The sequence below is a fragment of the Hetaerina americana genome, unplaced genomic scaffold (genome assembly GCF_022747635.1).
Source record: "Hetaerina americana unplaced genomic scaffold, ioHetAmer1.1.p SCAF_1, whole genome shotgun sequence".
Lineage (NCBI taxonomy): Eukaryota > Metazoa > Arthropoda > Insecta > Odonata > Calopterygidae > Hetaerina > Hetaerina americana.
Window position 1 is genome coordinate 40,547,176 of NW_027286069.1, and position 25,408 is coordinate 40,572,583.

Below are 25,408 nucleotides of genomic sequence, written 5' to 3' on the forward strand. Positions count from 1 at the left end.
CACTGCGGTTATAATATTCAACATATAATTTAGTTTAATAGCAATTTTTCCGTCAAGACATAATAATTTATTGAATATTTGTGCCACGTTCAGCAGAGACAGCCAACAAATATCTTACACAAAGCAAAAATATTCTTATTTTTGCATTGCAAAATTGCAGACTTAGGGTGTATTTCCAGTTTAAACGACAGAATTCAGCTAGCAGTTTATTTTCAAATAACACTGAATCCTCAGAATTTCAACATTTCCTTACTTTATCCGAGCCAATCATACAACCCACATTTCTTATTACCTCCTGGGGTGGGGGGGTCCTCTTTCTTTTATTCAAGTTGCCTCAAGTTTAATTTTGAGAGTAAGCAAATAAACATAGGTTTCCCCTTTACTTCTTACGAAAACGGAAATTTCTAATCATATTTATGTAAAACTATCAATCAATAGAAATTGTTGAGGAAATTTATCCCAAGTTGGCTGTGCATCAATATCTCCGTGAGGCCAAATTTCCGAGTAACTAACATTTAATGCGAATGAGAAACTCATTATTTAGCAGCAATAACAGGAGGATACACTATCATTCTTTTTTTGCAGAGTGCTGGTATATCCCGGAGAATCGGTTGAGATACACTATACCAATTTGCAAGGATAAATGCCGGAGTTTATTGAGAAATCGGTTAAATAACCAGGAATCGGACTGAAACAGTACTTTAACATCTCAGATTCTGATCACGCTGGGCAATGATATTTCACCACGAAGTATTTCTCACTCCAAGCCGACTCTTCTCCCTCTTTGGCGCCTCTTCCCAATCCCCTTTACATCATCCCTTCCCCCTTCGCCACAACACCACCTGGGGGGTGGGCTCATACCTTTGGGCGATTCATTCAAACATAGCACGGGCGTTTTCCACAACTTCCCTAATGAGTCACGTGTGCACTCCATGCGTGGGCGGGGCAGCGGGGGTGAGGTGGAGGCGGTGGGTATTTTGAGGAGGGGTTAGGGGAACAAAAACAAAGGGTACCGGAGGGAGAGATGATATGGGACATCAGGAGGGAATGGGGAGATGGTGAGGAAGAGGAGAGAGGATAGGCTTAAAAAATCGACACTTGGAAAAAGGAACGATATCCATCCCCGATAGGGCAGGGCGTTATAATTGGTTTCTTTTTGGTGGATGGGAGGGAGGCCATCCGGGCAGTATATTTTATTGCCAACGCGTGCCCAAATTCGGGGCCTCGCCCATTCACTCTCCTCACCTTTCTTTGCTCCCCCTTCCCGAATGTTGGAGGGAGGGAAAGAGAGGGAAGAGCATTGCACGAAGTCCTCGACTGCGGATGGAAAGTGCGCCCTCCGTTTCCCTGCGGACTTCGCTGGTCGAATCCCTGCGGCCCCGCAGAGACGCCCACGCGGTGGCCAAGGCCCTTGTCTCACCACCCACTCTCCAGTGAAAGTGGGTGCAGGGCGAGGGAGAGAGAGTAATGCATGGGTGGTACCACGTCGAGAAATAACTAGAAAACTGGGCTAGGTCGCCTGCATACCGGCCCATCTCCTCCACTCCTTGGCTGCAACTCACACGGAAGAGCTCCGTGCTCCCCTTTCCCTGTTTCCTTCCGTGGAATGAAAAAATCTCCCGAAGTCCAGCATTAAGTCGATCCACAAATTACGTTGAATAATAGCACTGAGTGGCAGAAAGCGATTGAAATCCAACAAGAATTAAGCAGAAAAAATAGACTTTGAGGTAAAACGTGGGACAGCTACTCGTTTAATAGCAGTACTTATGGCTGAAATAAAAATTAAGTGAAATGCCTTAAACGTATATTTGACTTAAAAAAATACCTCGAAGGTGTTCGTTACATATCACGATGATTTATTTCCACCTGAGACTAGACTTTAATCACATCCACGTCACTCTTACGCTACTTAATATAAACAATGTGATAGATCGTTACTCAACTGCAGCCGCAAATAAGAGGTTTAATTGGAAAATGTTATGGAAGGATTCAAATCCACTAAAACAGCTTTTTCGAGGGATACGACTAAAATATCACTATTTACATGTATGCCAAAAAAACAGCGGGGAACTAACTTTTAGGCGTATAAATAATTGCAACAAAAAAATGAGAACAAGGAAGTTTCCGAACGCCCTCGAGGATAATCCACGTTTTGCCCAGCGTGGAATACTCAACATATTCTTCTGCCGTAGCATCGTAAAAATTTTATATTCAATAAAATATAAAAGTTTTACGATTAGAATAAGAAGGTTTCGTGCATAGAAAGAAGTACTCCCACATTAAATCCTTTGCTTCCTCCTCCACGCACTATTTGATGTTACTTGCTGAGGAGGAATACTCGCCACAGTCATCGAGCCAAGGTTTGCTTGATGGAAGAAGGAACATGTCAACTCGTGCCGTCGCATATGCACCAACACAATCCGAGTATATCCATTTCAGACGTCCTACTCGCATATATTACCATCCAATGGCCACAGAAATTCACATTGTGCCTTAGGAGCTGGCTGATTTCTCTTTCTGAGTACCTGGAGCCTAGACACCTAGAAAGTTCTGATACCCAGCAAAGCATGTAATATGGATTTAGCTCGGGGTGTCCAGAAGCCGTAATTTAAGTCGAAATTCACTGATTACACATTAATTGCATGTCCCTCCTTTCTTTCACTACACTACCTTTGTCATCTAGAGTACAGGAATAAGGCGTTCAAAAAGAATTGTTATCAAAATATTTTTAGAAATAATAGGCTATAGTTATGGTGTTTACGTGATGTAAGCGCCTTCGCAAAGTTATTTTTCTCCCTTTGAAGTTAAAGAGTTTTAGAGTTATCTCCTTCCTTCTTTCGTATTACTTGTGAAATCAACATTTGTTCCTATTCAGACTAATCCCGAGCAGGAGTGCGGCTACATATCTATGCCACAGGTAAAAACTAGTCAATTAAAAGGATAATTCGTTAAAATTTTAATAGAAAGATAATATCTGGCGCAAAGAAAATGTAGAGAGGTCATCGTTGTCCCATATGACCCCATAATCAATCAATTCTAGAATTTAATCCAATTCGTCGTGGAAAAGAGGACCACATCAGCGCGCTCCCACTCCAGGGAAGGATTCCTGTTCTTCTGTTCCCGGTTGGAGAAGTTGATTTCTTAGAAGAATGGCTGGGTGGGAGGAGCTTGTTATCATTTGGTCGTTAATTTAGTGCGCATGTAATCAGAAGTGCACCAGATAGAGCGAGGTTTGAAATTTCTAATCGAAAGCCAAGTATTTTGTAAGAGGATAATTGCAACAAAAAGATGCATTAAGAGGAATGCGCATGAAATATAAATCAGCAACATCCACTTCGTTTGCATGCCTTTCAAATTGAAATAAATGAGCATGGGCAGGGGAACTGGCATGGGTATTGGTAGTAGTAGTATATAGGGGAGGCGACCGACAGCTGAGGTCATTTGCGCCATTAGGGATGGACAGGGAAGGATGAAGGGTGGAGAGAAACCTGGCCTAGCCTACGCGCCAAGGGGTCCGCAGCTTAACGTCCCATTCGACGGACGGCGTACTCGCACCTCAAGTAGGAATCGAGATGCCTCTGAAAAATATTCAACACCGCCGGACCCTCTGGGTGGGAAGCCAGTACAATAGCCACCGCATCTCGATCCCCATAGGTATTGGTACTGAAAGACATGGTCTTATGCTACGTTAGACGGCGTAATATTATTAAACCGTAAAGTAAGACGGGACTGCCTTACAATGATTATGGCAAAAATGCTCTCGATGGGTTCCGGGTTCGATTCCCGGGCAAGCCTCACTGGGCACCTGCAGCTCCCCCCAGTTATGTGAATTTTTGGGAACCTGTTTTTCCTGGAAACCATAACCGGGACAGGGAAAGGAACTGGCCCCCCTACCCTGATGTGTGAATTTCACACGCCGTCGGGCTTAGTACCGGATGAACTCTACAGTTACCTACCAAACCGACCTTCGGGTTGATTACTACGTTTATGGATTTTATATCGCGCAAAACCATAAATTTACACTACGCATAATCAAAGCCAGGCAGTTAGAAGAAAATTTAGTGTCAACCCTCAGAACTTGTTTATTTCTTACATTCATACTTTCAGAATAAATATCGATTGAAGACTATGTTCATATTTTGTTTTATATGTATATTCACATTAAAGTGAAATTATTTAGAAACCATCTATCAAGACTGACTGCATTACGTAATAATGCAGGCTGGAATCAATATTTTGCAATTAGCTATTACAAAATGATGACATTAAATCATCACATTTCGCACGACTATCCGCGTTGATAAATGGCGCTGTGACCCGCATAGGGGAAGGCTCATAATTGAAAATTCGTATCAACAGGGCAAGGCACTTTAATCCACACCCAAGGTCAGATCTTTCTATTTTAATGATCGCCCGCACTGCTGACACCTTCCGGGAGAAAATGTAATTTAAGAGATACGAGAGTGAATTATTGGATTGGCTATTGAGGCACACCTGGCAACCGCAGACCTCAAAAATAGTTTTTTTTTCATCACACAGGAAGTAAACTTCGATGTCATTTTTATCATTGAAATATGCTCGACTCCAGTTTCTTCAGTATCTATCGTAAGAAATTTGAAAAGTGATTAGAAATGGAAAAAATAATCTCGTATAGTCTACTTTGTTGACTCGTAATAAAATCAATAATCGGCTAACATATTTTTCATTTAAATAATCCGTATGAAAAGGTAAACGAAAAGAGAGTAATGGTCTGCTAGAGATTTATTCAATACTATTTTACCAACACGCATTATAGAATAATTAATAACCGTATTATAAACAATACATTATTTAATATTAATTACTGTGTCTGCGCATTTACTTAGCTAAAAGCTGTAAATAATTATTGAGCGATAGAAATCGAACCAAAGGTATAAATGAATTCATCAATAATTACATAATATTATCTTATGTTGCTATTTTTTCGTGTAAAAGTTTTATTTGCATCATGAGTTATATATTTATAACTTTGAACTATAATCATTTTCTTAAATTATAGTATTCCCTTCAGTAACTACCAACCTTTCTTCACCAAAAGGAACTAAATATTTCCGTTTCATTCCTCATGCGCTTACAAAACATCCAAAAAGCCCAGTAATATTACTAGCTAGATGATCTCCTTAAAGTAAATTGGCCAGGGCATGAAAGACGTTATGATTAAAAAATTCGCCATAATTGTGAAAAATTAAAATACAGAGGGATTCGATGTTTTCACCTAGCAAATAATTTGGGGAGAATTTAAAATATTCAGGTATTAATAGAAAGTATATAAAATAATTGAGTAATCCATTACACATAAATAATAATAGCGCAAAAATGCATTTCTCCGTACGATATTCAGAAAAAATGTTTAAACAAGTATACAATAATTAAGAATATTAAATAGCTTATATTCCGTATATTACGTAAATTTAGGTTTATTCGAAATTTTGAGTGGACATTAGTCACTACTGTTCTTGGGGCCACAACTTACCCGTGTTACTGCGATGAGCATTAAAATCAGAAATTGGAAACCAAATTTTATGAGATAAGGGTTATCATAGGTTATGGATATTGCGCAAAATTGATCAAGGAGATGTACATTTTTGAAACAGCTAAACCTTTCATCGTTGAGGCAATCGAGATTAAGACTCGACTTTTGAGATCCCGTTGCTATTGGCTTAAACCTGCGAAGAGTCATTCCAAAACAATGGGGCGATTATAGATAATCTGAAGACTGACGACTGGTCACCTTTATCGGTATAATAGTGGTATGATTTCACTTACGCCTCTACCAGTATTGCTCCCCCCCCCCCCCAATGACTTCATACAGTTTTGCTTTTTTCGTTGACATTCCCTGTAATGCTTACTAGTGTTATGACGATGAAAACAAGGAGAAGAAATGCGAGTGAGACAAATACTTAAAAATATACCAATATCATACATCGAATATCGATAGGTATTCCATTACCCTTTTAGTTCCCGCTTAAAATGATTGAAATTAGGTTAAGATGCTTCGAAATTGGTGCTAACAATGGTTTCAAGGAACACATTACATGATGAAATAGTTTCAAGCGGCTTTTAAGCTGATTTTTTAAACTGCTCACGAATACGCATTCAATTTTTGCCGCAACTCAATGAAATTTGCAGGAGGTATATATTTCGTAATATTTCTCATTTTAGGGACGTTGTAGTCCAGTGGGCAGACCGCTGGGATACTGACCGGAGGGATCGGGTCAGTAGCCTAAGCACTCCCGGGAACGCCTCTTGACATCCTCAGCTTCACGCAAGCTGTGAGATTTTTCGGGTTCCAGATCTTTCTAGGATGCGGTGATTCATTTTTTGTGATATTTGCGTCTAATAAAGATTAATAGTATTCTGAAAATCTTATAAAACTTAATTTTCTTGAAAATGATTCGAACGTATAAACGCCTCACACAGAGATAATAAAAATAAATATGAAATCTCAGCACTATGAATAAGACTTCGTCAACAAAATCATAGTTTGTCTTCGAGAAAATGCGTGACTAGGGAAAAAAATTATCAACGAGTTAGGTGGCAGCAAAAACAGACGTCAATGGTAAGTAAATTATTAACATTTCATCTTCAGGAAATTAAAAAATACAAGTTTACAGGGGTCATATTGCCTGGACATTATATTTCAGATATACATGTACATATAATTTAATTACCAATTATTTTGAGTTCCCGACGACACTGTTTTAATTATGTACAAGAAACAACCACATTATATTTCACCGTTTTGGATTAATGAAGAACTGGAAAATTAACTGTCGATGCAGCGATTCAGGACAAACGGGGCTCTAACATACTCCTAAATTTTATGACTGACTGATCTTTTACTTAGGATAGTTGCATAGGATGGATTTTAATACCGGAATACTTTGAAACGTTGTGCAATAATATCATAAATGTATCATTGAAATCACATGCCGAAAGCAGTAAGGATAGGCGTATGATGCAATTACTTCATATGAAATATACTTATATCCGAAGTAACCAGATGGAGTCAATTAATGTAATAATCAGCGTGTAAATGCCTCAAAAGAAATACGAAGATAACGAGAAATGCGCAGGCATCCCATGTTCTTACTCACACTTCTCCTTATTTTCAGTTTCCACTATAACACTAGCAAGCATTACCTAGCAACGCCGAGATATAGGATTAGTGGTCAAATATCTTAAATGTAATAATTATGATGAACACATAATAAATATAGGAAAGGGTTTAAAAAAAGATGCATGTACTTACTGCGTGCGAAGTGTGAAGGCGGCAGACGTGATGGAAGAGGGCAGATGGAGTCCCTTAATAATTTCCTGCCAGAGTTTCTTGTTGATCACATCCACTAAACCTCCACGCGCAATAACCAAATTATACAGTTCGTAGAGGTCAAGTACCTGCTTGGCCATGATGGGCAATCGGTTGATTGGTGTCCCTGAAAAATATTTTAAGATACTATTATTTGGTGATCAATAATTTTAATTTACACTCTTTAAGACGCCATGAAAGGCGTCATGTCCTTTCTAAACGCTAGCGAGATAAACAGTGTGCGCATTCCAACAGTTAACAGTGAATTTAAACCAATACAATCAAAATATCAATTATTTCAATGCATATATATTTATATGCATAAAAATCGAAATTTTCAATGCGTAAAAATCATGGCATATTAAATGATTTTTAAACTTTGAAATTGTTGCAACGGAATTCGACGATCGGCGACAGCTAATACGATATAAGACTTAGGGTCGCGAATAAGCAGTATCATCTTTTTGCATGATAGTAAGTCACTTGGATTAGCATGGTATAGCTACTCACACAAAACACAATTACAAGTTGAAGCTATTACAAACCGTGCATTTATAAATGAAATGTGATATTTAGATTAATTTCACGATGACGTTACCTCTCCACATACGATAATATTTAGTCAATAATGCAACAAAGGCGATATCATGTGCTTTATTACTTAGAATAATAAGTACAGGGTGACCGGAATGAGACATGTTTTGACGCTCACACTGTCCACGCATGCAGGGAAGCTAAACGACACACTATAACTGTTGTTTACAGTTGTGCCCGAGCGTACACCCTTCAACGTCTTCCCTTAATTTTTTAAGTTTCAGAATTCCAACTTAAGTGGCCGTCTACATGTCATATCTCTTTTTCCAACTTCGAACCCACTTCTCACAACAGTAATTACGCACACGTGGCCTCCAAGTAGTAATATGCTTGTAGTTTGGTATCAAAGCCTCTATTTCTCAGAGGAAACAACCAAGAGAAGTAAGAATACTGGAGCACAGGACATCCTCAACAATACAACGTATTTTGAGTCCCTGAATTTAATCCTTCCAATTAGTTCAACGTGCACTGTTGTCGATGTCTTCCCGGCAGAGCAATACGATAAGAATTCGCCAACGCCTTACATCCTAATGAAGGCAGGTGAGTCATACTCGTCCTTCCGTCCCTTTCGTGAACTGCTACTTCCACTGAGGCAGCTTTCGGTATATTAATGCATGTAGAACATTTTGATGCGACACGTTGAAGACTTGCAACCTGGGAGTGCAATTGAGCCACAAAATACTTCGCAGACAGCTAATTTCCTCGAAGCGTTACCCATTATCAACAAATCACTGCGAAAAAATGAGTTATTTCTACTTCTCATTCCAATGAAACTTTTTCTAGTATATATGGGAACTAATTTGCGAGAATATCTCGAAAGAATATAATAGAATAAAATTCAGGGAAGGTTCACAATATCCCTTTTTTAATGGATTCCATTAGCTATTAGACTCTCCTATTTAAGAGTCAGATCGAAGGAGAGTGATCGCTAATCCCTCTATCTCCTTGATACGAGAGTAATTGCAAGGTCATTTCTTAGGAATAACACCTCGGATATATTTACCGGAATTAAACAAAAATGAATTGAAAATATAGCAATCTCATTATGAGAATACCTATTACGACCTTTTTCATGGAGACAAATTTGCTAACCACATTCCTGAGCGACAAGGTAATGGGGGCAACCGAATTTGAGCGTTCGTGTGTTCCTATTCCTTTTCCTTATATCTATTTTACATATAAATGAATATAAATATATACATATACGTATGTATATAAACACATATATGTATATATATTTATAAATATACATATTATATATATATATATATATATATATATATATAATATGTGGTAGTCGGGTTGATTACTGTGTTTATGGTATACCCGCATATATATACTCGTATATATATATATATATATATATATATATATATATATATATATATATATATATATATATATATATCTGTGTGTGTGTGTGCGCGCGCGCGCGTGTGTGTGTGTGTCTAATCGTGAAGATCTAAATTGAAAATCTATTTGCAGATTCAAGTGGACGCAATGACCACTGTTCATAAAACAAGGGGAAGGCTCTCGACTCAATTACTGTTCCGGGAAAAAATTTTTCCAGACAAATAAAACTTCAAGTTTCAAAGGAAAAATACTAAAAAGAAAATCATAATGTTTCCAGAGCAAGGATGAATAATGTTCAGGGAGGAGGGATCAAGTTGAAAAGGCCAACGGAGGAGATGACGACGAAGGGATTATTTTCTTCTATATTTCTGAGCCTGAACCACCCATAGGGCCTATTACATTCACCCTTTATATGCCGGTGACACGCAAACCCCATATCCACCTTTCCTCTCCTTGGTTGACAGCAGATGCGTCCAGACGCTTGTACCCTAAATGGCAATGTCGTTATGGGGAGTCCAGGGAAAGAAAGGATGAGATTGTCAACGGCAGAGGAGAGAGGCGTGCGTTTCAGCGACGCGCTAGCAATAGGTACTCATGCTATGTTAAAAGTAAAAAATGAATAGAGCGTTGAGCTTACTACCTATGTACAATTCCAAGATATGGTCATTTTCCCAGTGTGACTAAAAAAGCGTTAGGCGTTCACCATATTTTAATTAAAGCTCGAGTGGCAAATGTGCGCACAAAATATTAACTTGACCATATGATAATAGACGAAATAACGGATTTGTTGAGTTTTCAATAATATATAACATTCCCTATATTTGACAAGTGATTAAGTCTGAGTTCATGTGCATTTTTTTAATTTACTCATAGATACTTCTCACTCAGTTACACTCACAGTCGTCTCAAGTTTCAATTATATTAATTATTCCTCTAGTAATAAGTAATTTAGGATATTCAAACAGTTCTGTTAATTTCCGTATATTTGGCGATTCAATGGCCTTCATTATTTTAATATGCGAGTTTGAAAAATTACGATTTTCATCTTTTTCTTCATTTCCAGGTACAAAAAACAATTTAATGTTCTTTTCGATCTTTCAAGTAGTGTCAGATTGGGCGGCTGTCTCCTATTTTCATATGGCTACTAATGAATTGGAACTGAATAAAAAGGTCGTCTAACCAATTGCAGTTATACCTATCCATCTATGCCTACAAAGTTTTGCAATTTTATTTATTTTGCAAACGTTTATGTTAAGTAATGCATAAAGTTCATATGGTACAAGTGTCATTAATTTGACTTAAATATTGCGTCAGCGGCAACCGTTAAAATTTGAACCGCCTCAAGCAATGAGAGTATACCAATGACTACTGTGAACCATAATGAACTTTACGATGCACTGACTTGTACATCCATTTATGGTTCAAACAATTATGCCTGATTTTTCTTTTGAAATGCAAATTAGAATATAATGATGGCTGATGGCTACCTTACCGAAACCATTTTTACTATAATATTGTCTTCTTTCATTTCATTCAAAAAAACTCTAGTTAAGTTGGTTTTGGAAACTGCTGTGAGGAAATCAAAAGAATATCTCCTTTCCGATTTGTTGGAGAAGCTCGAATTCATGCGCCGAACCCTGAAAATATTAACACGAATTTTCTGGTCAAGTCATATTGGGTTGTGTAAGAAATTTACTCCAGAAAGAAAAATTAGAAATGACTCATGTTTCCATTAATTCTCTGATCGTAATTACTCGTGAAATCTAACTGAAATACTCGAAACGCCCATGATATTATGAAATTATTACACTGGCCTCCCACATACACGTGTTTAATGCACAGGCTCACATCCTTTTGACTCGAAACGCTTGAAATTCGAGTGAACGTCATAAAATGAGACTCCTCTTTCAATCTTGAACCAGCAAGTCAAGCCGGTCATTTTGTTCTTCTCATTGAGGAGGACCTTTCAGGAGAAAAAAAACATGTGGATACGCGGTTTAAAAAAACATGAGCCGGAGAAGACGAAGGGTTGCCGAGCTGAAATAAATAAGGGAAAGGAAAAAAATGAGTCTCGGCGATAAAAAACGCAACTCTTAATACCCGGAGACAAAGGGCGCGGCAAAAACTTCAAATGACTTTCGCGAGAGTGAAAGGACGGGCGAGGAAAAGAGGGAGATTGAGAGAGACCGAGACGGATGGAGGGTGGGAAGGATAGAGGTGTGAGCAGGGAGTGTAGCGGCTGTCACAATACGAGCATTAAAAATAAAATAAGCCAAGGATGGGAAAAAGAAATAAAGAGGGTGGTGTTGGGACATAAAGCAGCGGGAGAGGAGATGCGACGGGGAGCGGGGGACTGGAAAATGGGTGATGGGAGCCGTCGGCAGGTATCGAAGGGGAAAAATGGGAGGCGGCCAGAGTGAGTGCGTGTGTGCTGTGTGTGTGAGCCTAGAATTTAAATTGCAAAGGGCGTCTCGGACGAACAAACTTTCGACGGCGTGATTGCGACACTAGGGGTGGTTTGGACATTCATTGAAGAACATCTCACGTTACATACATGTGACCAAAATGATCTGCGCGGCTGAATACCATGCAATATACTTAATAAGGCCAAGCATTAGGAAAAGATAACGCTACCATTTTCTCAGGAAAATTCTACATAAATTGGCATGGCCCTTCATGTCACACAGTTATCCGAAAGACGTGAGGCTAAAATTTGAACACGGGACCCTCGCACTGTGTTATACGTTATACTTGTTCAACACGCGCCTCTTAGGCTAAAACGATATGCTACCACCGATGAGCAAAACATACAAGGAAGATAGACCTTTGTGCTTTCAAAAGACTCGTTCCTTCTGCAATGGAGTCTGTATTTCGCCGAGCATACGCTCCTGTGTTGAAAATGGAAGCACGCAAGGCAAATAAAACCCAGGGGCCGGGAGGGTGGAGGAGGGGGAGAGAGGGGAAACAGTTCATGGAGCGCACCGCAGAGATGAAGTAAAAGTGCAAGCGGCGAGAATGCATGAGCACGATGAAGAAAAGGAGGAAAGAGAGAAAGGGGGGTAGAGGAAACGGAAATATGGAGAGAGGAGTCCAAAGGGGTGCATTTATTACGGGCGGCTGTGGAATCTCCCGAGCCGTGTGCAGAGGCATATAACACGCGTCGCGGAGCGAAACACGCAAAAAATAAAGTGAGCAAGGGAAACGCAAAAGCGTAGGGATGGGAGGGGGAGGAGGAGATGGAGGAGGGGGAGAGGACGTTTCTTCGTCGGGAGAGGGATATCGAGGAATGGGCACGAACGGATGGGGGAGGGGCAAGTGAATGCGCGTCCCGGACGACGCGTTCGGAACGAAAGGGTCGCGAGACTGTGCACGCACATTTCGTCCCTCCCTGCATCCCCCTCGTCGCTCTCACTTCGCCCTGCGCCGCGGCTTGGAGCTCCCTATGCAGGGATACGAGGGCTCTCATGAGCCAGAGGACTTTAAAACTTCCTCTCTCTACATCTGTCTGTCTCTCTCTTTCCCGCCAGCCCATCCTCGGAAAGTGAGGGCAAGGGACGAATAGGCAGACGGTGAGTGGGGGTGTGGAGGGAGTGGCGGTGGAGGAAGGCAATCCATGCACGATTCCTCTCGGTTTATTACCACCACGGGACGTTCAACCCTGCGTGCGTTTCGGCGTCTGGTTTGACGTTGCATGATGGAAACCTTCGGTCTCGCCGCTCTCTAATATGCAGTCATTTTATTTACCCCTATATGACACGTCAAGACAACGACCGAAAGAGCAGCACTGGAAAAATGTTTATTAAAAAGGAGCAAGAAAAAAGCTCCAAGGGTTTCAGCGTGGAAGAATGAGTAGCTTGATGTATCCATCATCTAATCGAGAACTAATCACGAATTTGATTTTTTCCAGGAACAATCTTTTCCTATTGCTAACTCTATCAAGCCAATGATTATATTTCATCAAAATCAGAAAATTTTCATTTTGGAATTCTTCAAATTGTTCCGAAGTTAAAAAACAAACTGGGATCATTGAAAAAGCAGTGAAATATGGACATTTTTTCCGCTACTTAGTACAAGTGGTGAAGCGATCGCACGCAGTCACGCTAGGCAGGGTAAATATGGGGAAAAACAAGAATAAGTGTACTAACACTATTTTCTATTAAAGAAATATTACCAGATTCATTAAATTATATCCAGATAATGAACCCTACGGTTAATTAGCTATGCAAGTGTAGAACCCACTTCGTACAACACTATGGTATTTGCGATTTTTACATTAGGATAGATGTCGCTATTACACCTGTGGTTTCCAAGGAAGGCCTGATATTCAGAAAAGCATACGTCTCTGATGAACCTGGGAGTGCCCAAATGTAACGCTAAGATTTGTAACCAGAATGAATATCATAAGTAGTCGAAGGCTCGCTTGGCTATTTCGCAAAGAAAAATAAATGAGGGATTTAACAATGAAATAAAGTTCGACCTAAGAAGGTATCAATGCTGTACATAATAATTTAAAAATTATACGGAGGCGGAAATAAACTTAGAATCTTAAACGCTGACCTAGGTTTCAATGTTTGCGGCATTAAATGTCAAAGGCAGTTTTCGGTACTTGAGATAAATCTTTGCATGAAATTTATATTCGGATTTCAAAGAAAATATAAGAAAAAGTGCTGGTCTCCATAACCTTGCTCTTTATTTACTAATACCACAAGATACCCGCAAATGCAACGATGTAAATTGAGAATTGTGATCGCTTAAAAGTTTTAAATTATTCCGTGGATGACTTCAATGTTGTTAAACCTGTCTTCATAGCTGGAGAAGTAAAATATAAGGAGTGTTTTATCAAGAGCTTAGGAGAAATGCAAAAGCACTTTCAACGCTAAACAGATCAAAATAAACATATGATGGGGTATTAATAATAGTAAAAACCAATTGCAAATGGTATCGATAATTCGAGTAATAGAAGAGGCGGAAATGTTTCGAAATTTTAAAATGGTTGAATAACATTTCGCACGCCACAGCAATTAACAATCTTAATTAGACCGGTTTCCTCACAATGTATGAGTACATTATCTACAAATTACTCTTTAATTTTGAACTCCTCCCAAATACTCCTTTCCCATTCACCTCATGAAAAATTGCGTTCCCTTTCGGATCAATAGGCTATCCTAAACCTTATTACAACCCGCCAATCCTCACCTAGTCACACTTCCAACCATTCGCACCATTTTTAGCTATATACATAAGAGAGTTACACCAAGCGTACACGACCTAAGGGTGGTACAGGGCAGTGTATCGGGTTAAATCAGTCAATTCCTTAGGAAACGCTAAATTTTATTTAACATTTTTAATTTTATTTTACATGAGTGAATGCGCCCAATTCAAGCCTCCAATGGTTAGTCAGTCAGGGGATCTTTACCGCTGTAGCAACTCAAGTAGGGAAAATAAATACACTTCGTCGAACAGTTTACTCCGGTCGGCGAATGTGCCACAAATCGGTCTAATTGGTAATAAATCCTTTTACAGTTCCCTCAACTTTGTACCTGGATCATGTACTAAGATGTTCGCATTCGTATGACGCTTTATTCAAGTAGTTTCTCACCCCTGCTTAGGGGATGCTTTAGGACGTTGATGAATATGCTTTGCACACAAACAAAGCCTGAATGAATAGCTCCTTGCTAGCCTGTTCTTAGCTGGAAAAAAACTGTCTTTCTTTAAAGCTTGAGATACCATTCTTGGCTGACGGCGGTGTAGTACACACTCCCTCTTTGACACTTTTACGGTGCCACACACAACGAAGCAAAGATTTGGCTCACTCCTCATCTATTTGAATTGACGAAATAGGATTGTCCACTATGTGTCATGTATGGAATCCTATGCTGATGGCCCGCGTCACGGAGGTATAAAATAGGAACAACGTCGATGAATGCTTTCTCGGCATTTGAACAATTTTTTTCCAGTAGCACTTCTTCCCTCGTCTCCCTCATGCTCACCCAGACCACCGTCTGTTTTCCTTCACATCTATTCCGAAAGTGAGGCTGTGCAAAGGCGAATCTGCTGCCAAGAAGGCAAATGACACAGCCACGGACTTCCTGCCAGGGACATCGTAAGAAGTGCGGTTTTAAGCGTTGCCTCGGCGATTGCGAGCCTAATCGCTACAATGGAATGGGTCCGAAAATAACTGCTGCACCCAAAGAGAGTTGAGTTCACCCGGGACAGAATGCATCCTCCTACGAAGTCCTTGATGCTCTTGTGCCACATCCCATCCGTTATGTTAAACTATCCGTTAATGTTCGTCTCTTGGCTGTGTTCTTTTGTTCCCATTTCCTCCTCAGCGTCCGTCCGAGTTGTTTTTTGACCCGGAGAGGCGTTTTATTGCTTGATTCACGGGGAGCTCCTTTCACTGGGCGAGAGAACGATCATGATTGAGATTTAGCTATTAAGGCCATTCAAACGCGAAGATTTTTATTTGTTCTGGAGATGCAGTTGTGTTCCTACTGATTGTAAAAAATCGAGAGGGTGAAATACAGCCGCTCGCTGTAATTATTTGAGGATGAAATTAATCGATTTTTTAATGGTATTTAGAAATACCATCCCGAAACGGCGGAGTGGAACACCTGGCACAGAAGAAGGCCAGAAACGAGGTTTCTCTTAAATTAATGGCAATTGAAAGATAAAAACGGAATCAAAAGTTGTGATATGGAAATCGGATCTTGGGACGATAAATAATTATACGGCATTTACTGCAATAGAGCTTTATATGTTGAAGTTTTTTATACACTATCGAATCAGAGTCTTGCTGATTAATTATTAATTCCAGATTCCATCCTTAATTTTGCTATAATGTAATAGCAATAGTAGGTAGGTACATACTGTAATTTTGACCTAGTCCCCAGACTAAAACAAATAGAATATCTCAAAGTTGATTAAGAGCATAAGTTAGCCAAAGATTGATTATTGTATCAGACAATCTAACAGATTATGTACTCGCCCTCTACTTATAAACAAACCAGTTGGTATTGTCAAGTGATTTATCGGTAGGTATAGTATTTAAACATGTCTTGTTGCTTCAAGATATACAAGGAAGATCAAAGGGTTCATCCTTCTCTTATTTTCACAACGCAAAAATCGTAACAAGGGGCTAACTTTTAAAATGTGATTCTAGTTACGCAAGCATAATTACAAATTAAAGTGGTACGTTGGTTCGTCCTAAATCATGGTTAGACTTGTACTCGTAAATTAGATTAAACTAAAATATCCTGTATAACATGCCTTTTCCCTAAGTCATACGGGTTTTGATAATGGACAAGTGTATGATGAATGCTGAAATTAAGATATACAACCTTGTTTATTACCTTCTCGCCCTTCAAAATTTTCAACATATCCATTTCTGAGGAAAGCGAATGAATTGCGCAAATGGACCTCGAAAAGTTTTCTCCATTTCCACCGAAGCCCAAGCAACCACGGACGAAAGCGAAACCGCGTCTGCATGAATAAAATCCCCCCTCCTCCAAGCTACCTCGCAAGTAGGCGAAGCATATATATGACGATACGCTGGTGCCGACAAGGGGAGCAACGGGATTGGTCGACGGCGAGTGCAACGGCGGAGGAAAGGGGAGAGGGCAGGGGGCCAGAGAGGGAAGAATAAAGCGGGAGGGAGGCGCAACGGGGGAAGAGAGCGAGGCCTGGTAGGGTCATGAGAGGGGGAAGGGCGGGAACAGTTCGGAGGGAGCATAACTGCTGCAGGGGAGGAGGAGGGGAAAAAGGTGTGCGGGTGGAGTGATGGGTGGGGAGCGGGAAAGAGGGGAGGAAATGAGGGGTGGAGCATAAAAACGTCGATTTGGTATTATTCGGAGAGAGTGGTGGGGTGTCACGACGGAGGCGAGGACTCGAGACGACCATTGGAGAAATTCGGGGAAGGAGAGGGAGGAGGAAGGGAATGGGGTCGGGAAGAAAAAATACCTGGAAAGGGGGGTGGGAGGGAGACGGGATTTAATGCCGGCAGGTGAGAAAAGCCGACGCTCGCGAGACACAACGAAATCATTCGCCTCCACCATTTTTTTCACATCAGATAAAAATGGTTTTTTTCTTACTCCTCAGACCCAACGAACGCGAATACTAAAGGAAAATTAAATGAAAACCTTGCAGGCGACGAAAGCTTTATGCACGGGCACACGAACAGGACATGCAGCTAATACGTGCGTGTACGTCGCTTGTAACCTGCGATGTGGCAGGGTGAGGTTTGGGGTTATACGTAATGAAAAAAGAAAATACTTCGTGAGGCGGGCGGGAAAAAGAACCTCTCTCTCCCCCCTTCTCTCTCTCTCGCTCCAGAAGAAATCGCTCTCTTCCGCTCCACCATTTTATGCTATTTTAATGTACTTAGAGATGGTTTTCTTGGCGAGAGAGTGGCGGTGTAATAGTGATCCGGGAAGATGAAAGATAAAAAAAGGTTCATAAAAAAGGCGATTATTCTAGTGTGGTTTCGAAGCGGTGCTTGGAGACGAGAAGGAAGTTAATTATCGTTCGGTAAGACGATTAGACGTAAGACGTTCGGTAAGGTAAGAGTGGACGGAGCGTTCCCCACGGCGCGAAGGGCGAACTCTGAAGGGCATATTAATGGGGTCATTTTATAATGAAGAAGTGTTTCAAATCTCAATTACCAGTCGGCAGTAAAAAACTGATTCTAAATGCAATGTTTATCCGAAGAAATATTGGGTAGGGTTTTAGCTAGATCTTAAATTGCTCACCTCAACAATACTGAACAAATTACTGCTGCCAAAGCAAAGACTTCGAAATGCTTACGAAAAATTGAGAACTTTTTCCTTAGTGAATGGAACTGAGACCTAAATTACGGTGATGCACAAGGAAATCCGGTAGTAATCACTTGCTATTCTTACAAGTTTTCAAAATTTAGAAGACTTAGGTACAAACACAATTACAAAATCATTTTTCTTTCAATCAGGACTTTTCAAATGTATCATTTTCAATTCTAACACCATTGTGAAGCAAGATGATGGTTTGAGCAATTTTTTATTTTTGAAGGAAAAAATCAACTAATATTGAATAAAAGCGGAAAAGTAAAAAGATTGAATAAATGAAAATGACAATGCTTACACACGGTTTACCAACTGCCTCGCATCAAAACCCTCTGGAGGGCCCATTAGCCTCCTGTTCCACCACTTCACGAAATATGCTTGCCGAACGAATCATTAATTCATTTTCGTCTCCTAAGAAACCATTACAGGTTACGTTACCCTGTGGAATATACTCATTATGTCATATAAACACTGGAATTTTTTCACAGTTTATTTACTGAATTAATATATCGATTTCGACGTTTTCACGTCATTATCAGAAATCTATTGTATTTTATACTATTGATAAAGATATGAAAACGTCGAAACCTTGCCCCAAAAAATTTAACCCAATATATTATTTACTTCAACCCAGCTCGCCACGATTATAGAAACCACTCTAATCTCATACGAATATTTTGTTTACCAAAACAAAATATTCGTATGAGATAGTCTATGAAATTTCTCAAACTCCAGATTTTCGTTTCTACTCTCCGTAATGATTACGCTGAAAGGGTTGCACATTAAAAGGTGACAGATAAACACGTTTATAACTGAGAGAGTTTGAAAACGGCCGATATGGCTTAACCTCGACAAATAGTTCTAGATGCGAGTAAAGACAGAAATATTCTCCATCCTTAATTCTCGAAACGCATTTAGCCAACCTCACCGTCTGCCCAAGAAGTACATACGGGGGAGAGACGGGGACGATAAGGAGGGGAGGGGGAGGAGAAGGGCAGTGGAGTGGAGCGGGGGTGGGTGTTACTTTCAGACCCAGCACCTCAGACGCCAGGCCCCAGAGTGGCCCATTTTTACGAGGTGGGAGTTCGCGGGATGGGTGGCGGGAGGGGGTGTGACGGGGAAGAGCGGAGAGAGGGGGAGACGAAAGGAAGGGGAGTGAGATAGCCCCGAGGGGCTGCGGCGTCTGCTATATCGCCGGAGATCTCGCCAATTATTATGATTAGTTCTCACGAGGCTTGTCGCCCATTGGCTGAGAGGGAAAGCGATTATTATCGGCCGTTTTCGAGGCAGCAGGAGCGCCCATCAAAGCCCATTTGGCCAAACCGACGGCAGTCCCTCCCCCTTGCGAGTGAGCGAAACCCTATCCCCTCTCCTCGATCGCCCCTCGATTCGTCGAGGGGCAGGGAGGAGACAGGGGATGAGGGGAGGGGGGTCGGCTCTATCTCGATGCCACACCATGGGCTCCTCCTCAGACCCCCATCCCTGTCGCAAGGCGACCACTTATCCCCTTTTTTGATGCTTATATAAAAGCGGAAGAGGAGACTGTAGGGGGAGGCTCGGGATAAGGTGGTTGATGGCGAGGCTGATGGGGAGGCGAAGGTTTTTAGAAAACTTCGGGCGTAACCGAGCAAGAAAGGGCATTCCCTCCCCCTTTTCCTTGCCCGAGGCCCCACCTCCTTCGCTTAAATAGAGAAGAGAGGGGAGGGAGGGAGGGACGAGGCGACCCTTCCTACTCCTTCCCATACCTCCAGGGTCTCTCTCCCCCTTCTCTTTCGTTTCCTGCGTTTAAGCTTATTGGCCCTCCGCCGGATAATGGAGCACAAACCCTGAATTACGTGATACCAATGGGAATCGGCGAATCCAGGAAATGGGAAGGAAAGGGGGGGGTGCATGGAAGAGAATTTGAGAGAGGTAAGATGGAGGAATAAGAGGAGCGGGAGATCGTAAAAAAACACAAGATGGCGAACAGATGGAAATCTTTTCTTTTTAAATGCGGCATTGCCTTCACGAAGAAAAAGGAAGGAAAGGAAGCGACACAATCTGCCATGGTATCCTTGTTCTATTTTAACTTTTGTTAGGAGATTTTTCCATCAACAGTTTTTAACCAATTACTGTGCAAATATTCATACACTTGATGTTCTTCAATAGTGGTTCTCACAGCGTGAAATACCGTATGCCGCCCTTTCGTCGAGGAGTTCCAAATTTTGATTCTATATACTAGCTATCTTAACTGTACTAATGTCTTTTAAATCACAGAGGAGGTGCGAACGAAAAACGTTGGAAAACTGCTGAAGGCTGCCAGCTTCCCTGTGAAAGCTTCAATACATAATTTTGACTTGTTTTTTACCTTTTTCCTGTAAATTAACTAGCATAAGAATAAGTTTTTACAGGAAATAGAATACGATCACATTCTCCGAACTCAAAAATTAAACCTGATATATGATTTTCTGCCCTTAATGAAAAGAAAAATAAAACAAATATTATTGTCCTCTTGACTTTGCGCAATTCCTAAAATCATACGAGAGAAATCAGACCGATTTGCGAGTATTTTATAAGTTTCACTATATTTAGCTAAAAGTTTAATCATATCATCATGGGTTATCAATACGGAATTTGGTTCAAAGCAGCCCTTCAGGCTACGCTATTCTGTATAGATATCTTCATTTTTTGAGAGTCTCTTGTAATCTTCCATCACTTGGTCCTCGTAACTCCTTCTCGGTATTTTGTGCAGTTCTTTTTTATTATGTTTTCTTCCTTTGTAATCTTCAGTGCATTAATTTTATCTAATATTGCTTCCATTTTTCCCTTATTGTCAGTTCTTCTCTACACCACTTTCTTGAATGACTTCTTTATTTGTATCTCGGTATATTAACTTTAATATTATTCTGTATCATTTATATTTCATATCATCATATATATATTTCATAATCGCTGAAATTCACAATACCAGTTTTCACCTAATACATAAAAAAATTATGACTTTCTTGATGAAGGCAAGGCAACTGCGGACTGAAAAATTCACCATGCGAAAGTTAGGAAATTTGGAAATTGATGGAGCTGATTTCGGAAACGAGAACACGTCGGGTAAAAAAAGGCGACACTACGGGGAAGAGTCCCGCTTCTGCGGAAAGTCAAGGAGGGAGAACCATTTCTCTCTCTCATATTCGACCGGCAACACGCGTTTATGTACGCACAAAAGCGTCCGTGCTCACGCAATACCACGAAGCGTATCAACAAACGATTAAAACCTCGACCGCAGACGACACCAACTCTCCTTAAAAAGGCTACTGCCGAGCGATGAAGACGAGAGAAGCACGGAGAGGAGCACTTGAGGACATAGCAGGGACTAGCATGCATACCTGCACATCCATCTCCTCCCATCAACCCGCGTCCCTCCCCCTCACCCACCGCGTCTTTTTCTTCGAAGGAAGGAGGAGCAGGGGCAGAGTGGGGAAAGGAGATTGGGGATGGCCGGAGAACGGGTAAGAGCAAAAGGAGGCGGTGGGGTGCATGCGTGAAAGCGATGTCCGCGACAAAAAGTCTTGCATGTCAAAGAAGTCATACAGTGTGCCGCAAGGCATGAGGGTGGGACAGGACGTGGAGGAATGGGTTAGAGGGAGAGGTGGGGGCGAGAAGTGGAAGTGTGGGGGACGGGGTGGAGAAAAGTTGGAGCTCGTAGACGCACGAGTGACACGTAATGCGACCGAAAGAGCACGTTCTCTCTCGCCACTTGGCAGTCTTATATGCCGCACCGCATCCGCACCGCGGATGTCGAGCAAATTAATCGCTTGCAAAAGAAAATAGTACAACCTTCTCCGCTAAGGAGCTTGGAGGCGTTTAAACGGGTGGGAGGGGGTATGTTGAGTGGAGGCAGCGAGAATGAGGGTGGTGGGTAGAATATAAGTGATAGAATATGAAAAAAGCGACAAAATACATTCCACGCTGGGAAAGGGACCGCGAGCTGGCGTGGGATGTGAGGCGGGGGACAAGGCAGATAGTTTTTTTTATTGTTTAAATGTGCTTTATTTGCTCTTTACGTATTTACTTTCTTAGTCCCCGGTACCCACCTCCTTTACACACCCCATGACTTGAAATCAACTAGCAAAACTAATAATTGTCCAACGCTTTCACGACGGAAAGCATAGTAAATTAGAATATTACGTATTAATAGCTGACGATCTATCGCTGGATTAATAAGAATTAATGACGACAGAAGAGTTCATGTTTCAAATCCAACGCCACGACATAGAAATAAAATGCTTATGCATTAATGGAAACCGACGAGAGAGTACGGTGCATGAAGGAACAGAAAAGTGGTGCAGAATAGAGTCGAGATTGGGGTGAGGTGTAATGAAAGCAGAATGAAGGGAGAAAATGACTTGCCGAGTTGGGGAGCTTGGGAATGAGTGAACTGTTTAACGAAGGCGGGAGTATGCTGGGGAGGGAGTTGGGCAGGGAAAATTGTGATTGTACGTTGATACACGGAGCTGAAGATGATGTTCGTCCGCTGATTACCACAAAGACACCCCGACGCAGGGATCTGATTAATAATAAGGATATTAATGACAAAGAATTCCTTTCTTCAGAACAAAAAAAATCATATTAACAATAAAATCTCTCCGGGCTCTTTCGCTATTTGATTAAAATATGTTATATTAAGGTTCACCCAGACAATGGGTATTTTCTCTCAGTTTAGAGCACGAATCCGCCAGGACAATGTGCATTACCTCGGACCAGGGCCATTTGCAGCAACACAAGGTTGTCTGCATCTGTTTGATAAGAATCTCGCGCGTATTTTCAGCTGGTAGTTCTCCGAAGCGGAAATTCAATTTAAAAGTGTTCTACTTACAACGCGTAGAAATAATTATGGAGGTGGGACACTATCCCCTAAGTAGAAAATCTATTGCCATTTAGAAAATAACTGTAACCCAAAGGCTGTGAGAGAATATTTTATTTATTGTATGAATTTTATTATTGCATTGTATATTATTGTCCTTTATTTAAATGGCTAATAATATGGATGGGCATGATGGATAATAATTGTTCGCGCGAGTATTTGCACTGTGTCGTTCATCATTCACTGCGCTATTGTTGCACCTCGACTTCACAAACAAAAGTACATCCCTTCGATGAGGCTTTAGAATTAAATAACTTTGTATCAGTTTGAAACAATTCATACAGCTCGGAAAGATTGAAATGTCTTCATCATAACATGTTACGGCGGCGTAATCTATTTGAATTCGTACAGCATAAAAAATTGTGTCAGCGAATGTTGCAAGCACTTGTGCAATTTCAATTGATGAAATTTTCATTTAATTGACCCCGATCGGTTAACGAAGATGTTTCTAAAATGAATGCCTTTTTAGTAGATAACTCTCAATCACAGTCACAGAGATCATTCTTGGTGAAAATAAGGGGAGATGGAATTTTGAAAATATCAGAGCGTGAAATCTGGAGGATATATTCATCATTGTCTAAATTAGCCCTCACTCTTGACTACCTAAATGGGGTGTATTCCACACACACACACACAAATAAAGATCACTCACACGTTATCTTTTTTTGTGTTTCTATATTGTTTGTTACTGTGTAATGTACTATTCGGCACTTCCGTGTTACGTCGGCGAAATCATATATTATACACATACATACATACATATATATATATATATATATTATATATATATACAATATATATATATATAAAATATATTATATATATATTACATATATACAATATATATATATATATATATATATATATATATATATATATATATATATAAAGAGAGAGAGGAAGACAAAAGTAGAGAGAGGAAGAGAGAAAGCTTTAATTCGAGGAAGACCAACAAAAGAGTAACGACATTCGCCACGCATGAAATCACGCCGGGGAAGGCTGTTATCGCAACCTCCATCGGTTTAATTTTTCATTTACGATCCTAGGAAATCGTCCGTTAAGGTGGATAAATCGCACTCTCGGATTAAGCCGGACGTGTTTAATCTCCCCCAAAGTGCCCTCACGAAACAAGATTTAGCGGAAGATGGGGGAATGTGCGTGGAGTAAGTAGGTCCAGCGAATCACCCCGCTTCTTCGTGGGTGGGTGGGGCAAGGGAGGATAGCACTCGGGTGAAGGATGAGCGAGGAAGAGATGAGTGAGGGGACGAAGGGGGTGGCAGGGCAACATGGGAGAAGGGGAAGGAGAAGGGAAGAATAATGGATGCAAAATAGCCGTATTTCCTCACGGGAACGAAACTAAAGGAGGTTGGTGGATTTCTCTTCTCAAAGCTTGAGTCGCTCCCAAAAAATAAATAATTCCCTCGACGTCTCCTCCATAAGGCATGTCTTCGGGGCATAGGAAACATAAATACAATTTAATACCACTCTCATCCTTTAATCGTGAGGAGAAGAAAGAAAGAGGAGCAGTAAGGGACCAGAAGACATTTTAACAAAGAGTAAAGATTGCTATAACTGGTCCCATCTATTCAGTCCATCGGGCCTTCCGAGAAACTGTATAATTCGACACCTCCCCATAGAATTATAGGAAGAAACTGAGGGCATCATTAAAAAGGCGCTTCACAGGCAAGTTAATGCCAATTCTGACAAAGAACTGAAACTAGAACTTGAGACAAGTAATAAAAAAACAATTGCAGAAAAACACGAAAAAATACCTCTGTAAAGTTCGAATAATAACAGGAAGGGAAAAATAGTTCAAAGAAAATAAACTATTTGAAAGCTTCAAAAAACACAGTGGAGCCATGGGATCGAAACTGTAAGTATAATTAAGAATACCGAAATAGATAGCGTCGGCGATAGGACGGTTAAAGAATTTAAGGTGGATATCATGAAAAGAGGGGCAAGACTGATGAAGAGGAATAAAGGGTGCTTTGTATATAAGGGTTAGTGGTAGAAGGAGTAAGAGAATGAGTAGACAGCGAAGCGAGGACGTCAAAAATGGAAAGAGGAACCCAATCTAATACGTCGATAAAATTAAAGAAAACATTATGATTCATTCCGCTAAATACTACGAGATGAAGCAGCAACATACAGAAGCAAGGGGTGGACTAAGAAACCAGGAGAGAGGAAGACGTGAGAGGAATCGAATCAGCGCAAGAAAGGGGAGGCAAAGGTGGAGTGAGCAGAAAGAGGGGAAGGAAGAGCATGGAAACAAAAACGAGGCAAGGCCTGTCAATCCGACGCCGTTGATATTAAGGACACGATGGGAGGCCAGCATCCCTAAAAATATTTCCTCTCCACTCCATTCGAAAACACTCGGATCGAAAATAAGACATAATTTTG

General features: G+C 40.7%; 1 protein-coding gene across 1 annotated transcript in view; it reads right to left on the minus strand.

Annotated features, from left to right (window-relative positions):
- Positions 1-25,408, minus strand: part of LOC139697481 (trithorax group protein osa-like) — a 477,855-nt gene that overhangs the window by 29,741 nt on the left and 422,706 nt on the right. The window contains exon 5 of the mRNA XM_071596207.1: positions 7,292-7,475. Within this exon, the coding sequence (XP_071452308.1) occupies positions 7,292-7,475 (184 nt within the window). The remainder of the gene's footprint in view (positions 1-7,291; positions 7,476-25,408) is intronic.